The sequence below is a fragment of the Cupressus sempervirens genome, chromosome 1, assembly GCF_028749045.1.
Source record: "Cupressus sempervirens isolate cs-2001-9-10 chromosome 1, ASM2874904v1, whole genome shotgun sequence".
NCBI classification, from domain to species: Eukaryota; Viridiplantae; Streptophyta; class Pinopsida; order Cupressales; family Cupressaceae; genus Cupressus; species Cupressus sempervirens.
The window spans coordinates 49,467,471-49,478,283 of NC_143118.1; the positions used below are offsets into that span (position 1 = coordinate 49,467,471).

The 10,813-nt window shown below is 35.8% G+C and overlaps 1 protein-coding gene across 1 annotated transcript; it reads right to left on the bottom strand.

Moving 5' to 3' along the window:
- Window positions 1–5,060: 5,060 nt before the first annotated feature.
- Window positions 5,061–9,014, bottom strand: LOC149576117 (pectinesterase 2-like). The gene is made up of 2 exons (XM_089816367.1): window positions 7,935–9,014; window positions 5,061–6,013 (listed from the first exon to the last, which is right to left on the bottom strand). The coding sequence occupies exons 1-2, from the start codon at window positions 8,890–8,892 to the stop codon at window positions 5,343–5,345; spliced, it is 1,629 nt and encodes a 542-aa protein (XP_089672493.1). The 5' UTR covers window positions 8,893–9,014; the 3' UTR covers window positions 5,061–5,342.
- Between the last annotated feature and the right edge of the window lie 1,799 nt (window positions 9,015–10,813).

A 10,813-nucleotide genomic window follows, 5' to 3' on the forward strand; every position in this document is an offset into this window, starting at 1 on the left:
TGTATGATTACAACTCACTTTTGCAAGTTCAGATCACTATTCAGTTTACATATTGATTCACTAATAATTTTGAAAATCTTCAAGAACTCATCCCCCTTCACATCAAAACTTAATCTTTTTGCCCAGATTCACTTATCAACATCAGCAACATATGCTCAAGAAATTCCTTTTTATTTGTCCTCACACTCACCCTTTTGCATCTTTATTCCACCTTTCTCTGTGTACATACATAATTGATGGGGACACAACCCAAGAATAGAATGGACACAACAGGAAAGGGAAATTGTATTAACTGAAAAATAAGCTAGTACAAATAGTACAGAGAAAATAAACTTCAAAACATGCCCTAAGGGCTTACAATAGCATAAATCTGGACATAATTTCTCCTTTCAGTACCTCCTCTCAAACTCCACTCTGAACTGCCTTTTACAATGCCAAAAATATCCTTAAATAGACCCCAAAGGGTTAAGGACTAGGAGTACATTCTAGAAAGTGCTAATAGGTATCCACCGACCAAATAGAAGGTTCCGAAAGCTGTGGTAGAAGTCGGCGCAAATCTAGAAGAATCCAAAAATGGTAACGAACTTTCGAGAGGCATAACTTTTGAACCGTAGCTCCGATTGATGAACCGTTTACATTTTCGAAAAGCTCTCGAAGCGCTCTATAGCCCCATGGATGAGCTTTGCTCATCCCCCATTTTTTGGCCCTTTTTGAGGTCATTTAATGGTCCTAACCTGACTTTGAAGCATTCTTAGGAGGTCTCCAAAACTCGAAAAACTGCAATAACTTTCAAACCGTGGGGCCTTTTGACCTGATTTCTTTTTTGGAATGCTCTAAATCACAATTACATTCATCTGGTCAAATCACACCTTCTAGGTCACCAAAATGATGGCCAAATTGCATGCTCCTATTTTTTCGAGATTTTCTAACACACTGATAGTGGAACTGTGAGATTTGGAACCTTTATTTGACCCAAATGGGTATCCAAAAATGAAAACACATGAAACAAAAACTAAGTCTAAGTACATTTTTTTGGTGACACAGGATTGCCCTTATACCTCTGGATGCTCCTGCATCAATAATTAAGGTTTTCCTCTATACCTCCTTAAATAGGTCTATACTGTAGATCTTAGGATTTATGATATGGCTCATTAGATTCATTGTATCTATCCACCTTCTTGATCATCCTCTAGAAACTTCTCTGGAATATGTTTATTAGGTCTTTACCTAATCCTATCCTTGAATTTAATGATCCAACTCATTAATCTTATCTTCAACATGGTTTACATATCCCAATAAATCAATTGAGTCAGTTGAAAGCCATGATTTCTTAAATATATTCAAAATATTGCCACTCAACAATCATTAAGTTCTGACACTCAGTCATCACCAATCACTCGGTCACTGTAGAACTTCTTGGCTCAAAATCAACGAACTTTCTCGGTCGATGTTGATGCTTGGTCAACACTAGATTTTCTCGGCACTTACTATGGCTCGGTTGACACTAGTATTACATGACATTCCTCAATCTTTTACTCTATTTCTTGGCTTAGCTTTACATTCTGGATATAAATAATCACTTTATCCTGTCAAAGTCTAACTAATCAAATGTCCATTGTAGATTCCTTTACATAACTCAATCTTTCCTCTAGGTGTTATTGTTATGAGAAATATCTCAAATCCTCTTCATCAACCAAATAGATATGAAATTTAGAATCGATAGAAATATGTGTTATTAGTAGATTTGACATCAATGGAAAAATAACAATTGTTCCAATTGTAAGTTTCCAACAACCACATGGTTGGGAAGTGTAGCTAACTGTACCACTAGTAGAGATCGATGTATAGATATATTATACTTCTTGTTTGAGGTCGATGATAGATGTTCAATTGGTACTTCAGTGTATTCAAAGTATGCTTCCTCATGTTTTATGTTTCATCTTGGATGCATTGATATCATGTTTTAGATGATTGTTAGTATGGTTACTTGATGCATTCCTTATCATGATGTTATATCTTATTGCTTAGATGATGTTATTATCATTGATATGGATTAGCAATGCTATTGGTAGTTAGATGTACTTATTCATGTAATATTATTGATGATTATTAGTACGATAGATCTCTTAAGACAACACCAACAATCTTGTTGGCAAGTTAAGATTCTATACTCAAGGGTATGGTTAGGTCCCTTAAGGTCTCATGATGCCATTATGGTAGGAAGGAAATGAGCACAATTGTTTTACTTTGGTTGCATCTTATGCTTGTTCTTTCCTTTCATTGTGATGATGCTTATGTACATGATTTACTTTGAGGGTGTCGATTATCATGGATTAGATTCGTATAATGTTATGTGAGGTATGTTGATCCTCCCTATGATTATTGATGCTCTCAAGTGTTTTATCCTCGAGTTTGGTGGCTCTCATACTCCATGGTGTGGAGGTTTTATCTTTCCATGCTTTCTTTTATACATTTTAGGTTGGTTTTTCTTTTGATGTTGTATGGGAGAGTAATAGCTCATGTGATAATGCAATATCTTGCTTGATAGAAGCAATCTATTGTGTGGAAAAGGAAATTCTTGCATGAACTTTTTTTGTCTCATACAAGCCTAGAAAGGTATCTTGCCTATTTTGTGGGGAATTCTTGCATAAGAGCTAGTCCTAACTTGCATGAGCTTTCAAGTTGTTTTGTTGCATAGTAAGCATGGCATAGTTTTATGTACTTTGAGATGATAAATTATGTACTTTTGGATACCCTTTTGGGAGTTCTTTCTCCCTAGACCTTGACAATTTTCTTATTAGACATTCAAGATGTTAATATGATGTGTCTCTTAATTATTGTGTTTTTGCTTGGTAAATGAACTTGTATGGACTAATCACTTAGGAACTTTAGAATTAGGCTTTACAATTAACGCAACTATAATGTTAGATTATATCCTTAGATGAACCTTGTATGATTAAGTCATGTAGATGGATATGAACATGTTAGTAAGTGATGAACAATTGGGGATCTTTACTTGGCTGGTTAGCTAAGTTTTTTGTTGCAATCTCTTAAATATACTTGTTGTTGCATGTTAATGTGGTTTCACAACACATGCTCCATTTCTCCTAGAAATGGGTACTCTCTAGCAAATTTTTGTCTCCTAGACCCCTAGTCCAAGGCATGGGTCATTTTGGAACTCTTCACGAACTTGGGGCAAGCCTCTATCTCTAACTAAGAAAACCTAGGGTGTCAAAACTGAAAAAAAATGTCAAAATTCTAAGTGTTTTAGTGCATAAATGCATACTAACGCACATCTACACCTTGTCTAGGTGTGCTTAGTGCACAAGTGTGCACTTATCTCCCTTTGGAAATGCACACATGCACAAGTGCAACCCTCCAAAGGTTGTGCACTCTGGGTCTAGATAAACCTGAGACCCCTCCTTTTCCCCTCATTTCTCCTTTGTTCTTGATCAAATCCCACACCTTTGCATGTCATTAGCTGTGCTTGCTCCTTGCAAACAACACTCAGACAATGTAAGACACTAAAGGTGCGTACATGTGCACTTCTTCAAGGTGCACATGTGCACACCTTTACTCACCTTTGGAAATTAAAAAATAAATAAATATTTTTTTAAGTCTTTAAATATTGAACTTAAAAATAGTTATGGTATTTCAACCAATTCTTATCTAATATTAATTTTTAATATTTATGTTATATATTTAATTATGTGATGTTAATTTTTATTGTACTCTCAAGATTAAAATGCATGATAAATATATTATGTTCTATATCATTAGGAAATAAGTACTCATCAAATATAAATATCTAATATACTTTTTTGTCCTATCAAACACACACACACACACAAAATCAAATAAAAAAAAAACAACCAAACAAGAAAACAAAACCACACTTATGATTGTGAAATAAAAGTTGATAAATCTTAATGAGTCATCACTTATCCTACAAAAAGATGAGAATAAAAGTATCATGAAGGGATTGTTATAAACACTTTTTAGATATCATTTTTTGAAATAGATTATTTTAAACATAAAATACAAATTTGAATGATTGACATTTAGATAAGACATACATGTAAAGATCATACATTTATGATTTGGAATTATCTCTAACTCTCATTCATATTTTAAAAAGTTACTAAATAAATACAATCATTGATTAGCTATTGTAATAGAATGATGTGACATTAATTGAGTTTTTTTTTTTGTTTGGCATAACATTATCTTATACAACTCATTTAAAAAGTAAAAGGAAAAATACAATGATTGACATTTAAAATAAATTAAAAAATTACAATTCAAAATATAAATTTTATAACATTCATACATTAATTAGAAGTGTATGAGAGAATTTTATAACCTATATGAATATTGTGCATAGTCTATAGTTTTAGTAGTAAATTTTTTTGCTTTATTTTTTATTTAGAATAAAATAAAATAAGAGAAAATAACTAAGGAATATGATTTAAAAATATAATATTAATATTAAAGATTTAGAATTGGGCTCGGTTCTTTTGTGAAATAGTGGGACTTCTTGTCTATAGTTTCTCATCCACAGCTCAAGTCCCTACGGGGTTGATCTTTGTCATAGCTCCCAATAGAGAGTTGTTACCCTTCACCACTAGTGAAATAGTGGGGCTTATTGTCTGTTGTGCTTATAGCCAAGGTTCCAAAGCATTAGAGGCAAGAGCTTGCAACACAATGGTAAATTATGAGTCTCTTATCTTGGAGGTCGTAGGTTTGAGTTTTTTGTTTGTTTTGTTTGATAGGTAAGAGGCCAAAGGCAAGATTAATTATTATGTATTGTGATTATTTATTATTATTTATTAAGTTCAAGTAGATTTGAACCAAAGAACTGTTAGAGACTCACAATTTACCGTTGTGTTGTAGGCTCTTGCCAAATTGATCTTAAATTCGAATTTACTTAAACCCAATAAATAATAAAAATTAAGCATAATAAATAATAATAATAATAAATTTAGGCTTAAGTTCAATTTGTTATGAACTCTAAATCTTTCACATTTATGAGCTCATTTGAATCCATTCAACTTCATCAATTGACCAAAAACCCATAAACATATTAATGAAAGATAACATTTCTATTACAACTTCCAATTTAAAAAAATGCAACTAGAGCCCATAAGAATACTGTTAATATCTTGTAGAGATATAATTGTGTGCAAGACATTTGACATGAGAATCAGAAATGACAGCACATAATCATATCACAAGCCTTATTCCTTCTCTTTATCTTTTTTAGTGTCGGCAGAGCTAAGTTGATATTGCAAAGCAGAAGGACCACAGTAGGGAGAGAAGCTACATGAGGATCTTTAATAATGTCAGCGGAGCAAACCAGACTGGAATGCAACGCCAGTGGAAGGCAGCCACGAATTCCCAGAAATAAACTGCGCAACAGTGAATTTGGCGGCTTCCGCTGCATCCGTAATGACATGAAACGTAGGCCACCTGATCCGCCTTGAAAGAGCCGCACCGGGCCCAGAATTCATGTATTCCGCAAAGTAGAGAGTGTTCAATCCGTAGTTTCCAATCCAGACGGTCCAACCGGCGGGATCGATGTTGGCGTCTAAGAAGGACTGCATGATGACCGTGCGAGAGTATGGCATCCACGGCCGCCCGAGAAATGTCTGGATGGACTCCGCCGACACCTGGCAGTTGTGGATCGAGAACCCCGTGTTCTGGTTCGGGTCGCTCCTTCCCTGCGCCACAATCACATTCGGCTTCGTCTGCCGCTTGCGCGACAAAATGTTGCAGCTCTGGAAGACGGCGGAGGCATCGCCGAAGATGAAATCCACGGTGCCGGAAATGTCACACTCCCGGTAAAACTGGCGCTGGGAGTAGGCGTAGAGCGTGTCTTGGTAGCCTTTTATGCTGCACCGGTAGAATACCGAGCGGTCTGATGATACTCGAAGTGCAACGGATGGCCCTGCGCTTGCTCCTGCCGTGTTGTCGAATCCCATGTCTCGCGCTATGAATCCCTTTCCTGTAGCGGCTGCACCCACCGACAGGAAAATGCTTAGTCAATGAAAGCTCTATTGATTGGTCATAACAAGAAAATTAACTTTCCAAAAAATAAATCAATTTTGACTATTTAAATCTTGAATTATTGAAATATTATACAAGGTGAGTACTAATAAATAAATTTTCTTGTAAAATTAAGATATGTAAAATTTTGGTCTTGTATTTTCTTAATTAAATTTATTGGGTAGTTAATTATATAGACTCTTTTTATTTTGTATTAAAATAAATTGTTGACATTTAGGTGATAGGAAGTGAATCACTAGAAATTTTATAAGAGACCGAAAGACTTCACCTATCCACTTCTATTATTAGTGAGAAATTTGCAGTCAACTTAAAGAAGAAGGAAAAAAGATTATAGTTAAATAAGTTTGACTTGGTGTAATATTGGGATAACTTGAATGATTACATATGCTGGAGTCTAAAAGAAACTTCACAAATAAATATATTTGAGAAAATTCATATGGACAAAAAACATAAAGTTAAGCGTGCATAGTAATTTGATAAATTCTATGGTCAAGTATGATTGAATTTGAGTAATATTGAAAACACTATATGATAACTAATTTGTTTGGTTCCTCGAAGGTGACAGGAATTGGCTTTTTCAAAACCTGGATTTGAAAATTTGTGCGTTTGTTTCAAAATTTGCAAAATGGAATTAGCATACGAGACTTCCAATTTTGCCTCAAAACCAGGTTTTCCAACTTCTTAAAAAAAATAGAAATTGAAAATCAAAACCTAGTTTTGTTTTTTAAGGAGTGTAAAAACACTACTTTTTGAAATTTGTCTTCAACTCCAAGCTAACGCATAAAAATGTGTCTTCACATGCATCTTCCGAGTGAAACAAATGGTTTCAGTAAAATCCCAAAAATCGGAATGAAGATATACAAAAACTTGATTTGGCTAAACCAAGGTTTGTAGAAATTTGGGTTTTTTAAATTCCACGAAGGGTCCGTTTGGTTCCTGGAAGATGACATGAATTGGTTTTTTCAAAACTCGGATTTGAAAATTTGTGCGTTTGGTTCAAAATTTGCAAAATGGAATTAGCATACAGGACTTCCAATTTTGCCTCAAAACTAGGTTTTCCAACTTCTTAAAAAAAGTAAGAATTGAAAATCAAAACTTGGTTTTGTTTTTTAAGGAGTAAAAAAAATAGATTGGACTACTATTTGAAATTTGCCTTCAACTCCAAGCTTATGCATAAAAATGTGTCTTCACACGCATCTTCCGAATGAAACAAACGATTTCAGTAAAATCTCAAAAATTGGAATGAAGATATACAAAACCTTGATTTGGCTAAACCAAGGTTTGTAGAAATCCAGATTTTTTTTCCTATATACTGTTTTTGTTGTATCAGAGTGCTAGAGCTGAGGGAATCTTGATGATTAAGCGTGCTCAAGTAAAGGTAATTTTGTGTGGCACTCTAGGATTAAACATGTTAGAACTAGAATTGTATTGAAAAGAAATCTCTCTTTAAAAGTGATGATGTACACTTGTAACCATAAGCAACGGATAATTGCACTTCAATTGAATTAAAGTAATATTAGTCCAATTAAATCAAAATAATAATACAAAAAGAAACTTCATGTTTAAACATGGTTCAGTGAAAATAGCATCCCTTAGATTTCGATAAAAGAACATATATGAAATAGAAAAGTACTAAAAGAATAATTCATTTTTATAAACACCAGCATCTAAGACATAATGAATGATAAATAGACCATTCATTTTCATTAAAGGAAATTTAACTGAAAAACTGAACCGTAAGAATCTTCAGATTATAAACATCAATTTCTAAAAATGACTTAAGAGCAAAAAAAATTTGTCCCTGGGACCCAAAACTTTTGCGAAAAAAAGGTCGAGAGAGAGAGCAATTAGGAAAACCAGTAAAGTACCGAACGTAGCTACGGATTGTATAACGCCATGATTGGACCCCGTAACAATGGTAGCGTATTTCCCATCACCAACCAGCATGATATTGTCTTTGTACACCTTCACCGTTTCTTGGTAAACTCCAGCTTTGACATGAACAACATAACGCCCATTGCTCAAACTAGGAGCAGCTTTAATGGCTTCCGAGATGCTCCTGTAATTCCCCGTCCCGTCTTTCGCCACCACCACATTCGCTCTCACGCCGCCAGCCGTCTGAAGAAGCCGCCGCCGGTCACTCGAAGACATCCATCTGGGCAAATCACCATCCTCAGATAAAAGGCGGCGCTTGTTCTTGCCGGGAGAATTACCAACTCCCACGGGAAGACTGTTGACAATTGCAAGCGAATTACTGACCACTTTCGTAACATTTCTCACAGATTCCGCATATTCGTCTTCAGCTCCTTTGAATCCTTGAATGCATGTGACGTGATCAGTTATTGCAGCGCTAAGCCACGTCTGCACATCATCCGCCTGCTCTTTCCCCCATGGCTGATCTCCCGATTTATAGCTCAGCAATATCAACGACTCGTTTAATTGCCCCACCGTATATTTGAACAGCATCTCACACTCCTTAATTGCATGAACACGCTTCATTTCTTCATGACCCGAGCTCAGCATTACTGACTCCAGAGAAGAAGCTGCAACGGTTAACTTCTTAACTTCCTCGAGGCTGATCTTAACCGAAACTACGGCCATGTCCTTCATAACACGAATCCCTGATTTCAAAGATGCTTCATAATACTCATGAGGTCGCAGGGTCGAGACACAGACTTCTGGATACAGCGTGGTATTGCACGCATGCTCCAAAAAGTTAGGGCTCGCATTTCTCAAACTCTTTCTCTTGTGCCCTCCACTAGCACAGGCAAAGAGAGAGAAGATTAACAAGAAGATAACACCAAAAGGCTGGCTAATCCTAATCATCTCTACTTCAAACCCAACAGACTAGGTATAATAGAATGTATGTTTGTGTAGGCAATGTCAGGAAACCCAACAAAGTGAAAGGAAATGTTTGGGCACTTGAGTAGGAATTGGGTGGTATTTATAGATAAAGAGTTGCAAAGATGACTCTGTGATCACCCCACCACTTGTTGAGTTTTAAAAAGCAGATATGATTAATTGACACAGCTAAAACAGCAATCGAAAACTAAGACAAAATGTATAATACATGAAATTATAACAGTTCTTCTTTAAATCCGGTTATATCTATTGTCAATTTCTGAAGGCTACATCGGTGTATACTCAATGTAAACACGCATATGAAGAGAAAGAGATGAGAAGACATAAAGTCGTGCGACTGTTGACGTTTACATTCCCAACACTATGTTGGGCTGGAAAGATTCAGACGGCATATTCGTATCGTACATTTTTACTGTTGCCAATTATCAAGTGTTAGAAAAGTAGTGAGGCCATGGAGTAAACATTACGGTGCGCCGGATCACGGCTCACCAAACTTCGTAGGTCCCAAACTCCCATTGTAAAGAGCACGATGCTTCCTGTTGTCGATATATGATGGAGAGGTGCTCGTGAATTTCATGTGGCCCCCGAGTTGACTGACTGGATTGGCACATTCTTTTACCTGACCTCCAACTCGAGCAAGTGGTACAATGGATTGGGATGCTCCCTCCCATCAACGGAAGTTTTACCGACTATAGCTTTCTTTTTTTTTTTCCATGTGTTATCCTCTTAGTAGCTGTGAGGATTTTTCTAATAAGTATGACTATTCAACGAAGGTACAAAGAGTGTAAGCAAATCAAACTAGGCGAGGGTTATATCACAAAGTAATTCTGTTAATTAATGTTTTTATAAAAAGAAGAAAAAGGGTCTTAAATCTAAATAACAACATTACATTTCAATCTTAACTAATTTTAGCTACTACACTCAAGCAGTAGAAAAGAGCTACTCAAACTCAAACAACCAAAGTCCTACCAAATATCAAAATTAATCAAAAACCTCCATAAGTTCAAAAAGCAACCAACACTATCAGCCCAAACAACATTACTCAAACTACAATAACTACTAAAGCACAAAAAAGTCTTAAGGCCGTATCTTGAAATTACAAGTGAGATTACAAGAGCCAATCCAAAGCAGGAAAAACAAAAACACTGAAAAAGAGAAAAAAAGTAAAGCTAGCAAACCAAAGAGGGAAAGAGCCGCTAGGCCTGCTTAACATTTTCATAGTCTTCGATCAGGAACTTGAGGTCTTCCATCTAGTTAGTGAGATCCTTAAGGCTCTTCACCTCTTGAAAATTGGCATTCTGAAGAAGACCGGCCTTCTTGAGCTTGTTTTTACCTATGATGGTGCTAGACACAACCTTCCTCATCATTTCCTTCAAACCCCACAAATCTGCATGTCGAGCTCAATACCTATTATAGCACTTGCAAACTTTTTGTTGAGGATATCAACTTTCTCATGAATCTCCATGTTCTTAGCTCTAAAGTCCTTTAATTTCCTCCTCCATCGATGTCTTAAGAAACAAGACCTCCTCATGAATCCCCTGGTCAACCTCAAAATGATCCTTCTAAAAGTCATATTCATCATCATCTATCTCCTCAACATCTTCTGCTTCAAAGTCTTAATCTTCAATAGTGCTATTTCCTGTCTTTTTTGCAGTTTCCTCCACTTCAATTTTATAGATCACCTCTTCATTTTGAGTGTCTTGGGTATCCTCTTGGTTGTCCTCTTTATAGTTCTTGCCTTTTTCTATTTCTCGGTCTTATAGAACCTCTCTCCCCTGAACTAGAATCAATTTTATATCCCTGAGACAAAGGCTTCTTTTTCCCCCTTCATCATCTGAATTACCTTATGAATCCTATCTATCCATATTAATGATTTCTTCTAAAA

Coding starts and splice junctions, on each gene's coding strand:
- LOC149576117 (XM_089816367.1), bottom strand. CDS start 8,892: ATGATTAGGATTAGCCAGCCTTTTGGTGTTATCTTCTTGTTAATCTTC. Junction 6,014..7,934: donor ACAATCCGTAGCTACGTTCG/GTACTTTACTGG, acceptor CGGTGGGTGCAG/CCGCTACAGGAAAGGGATTC.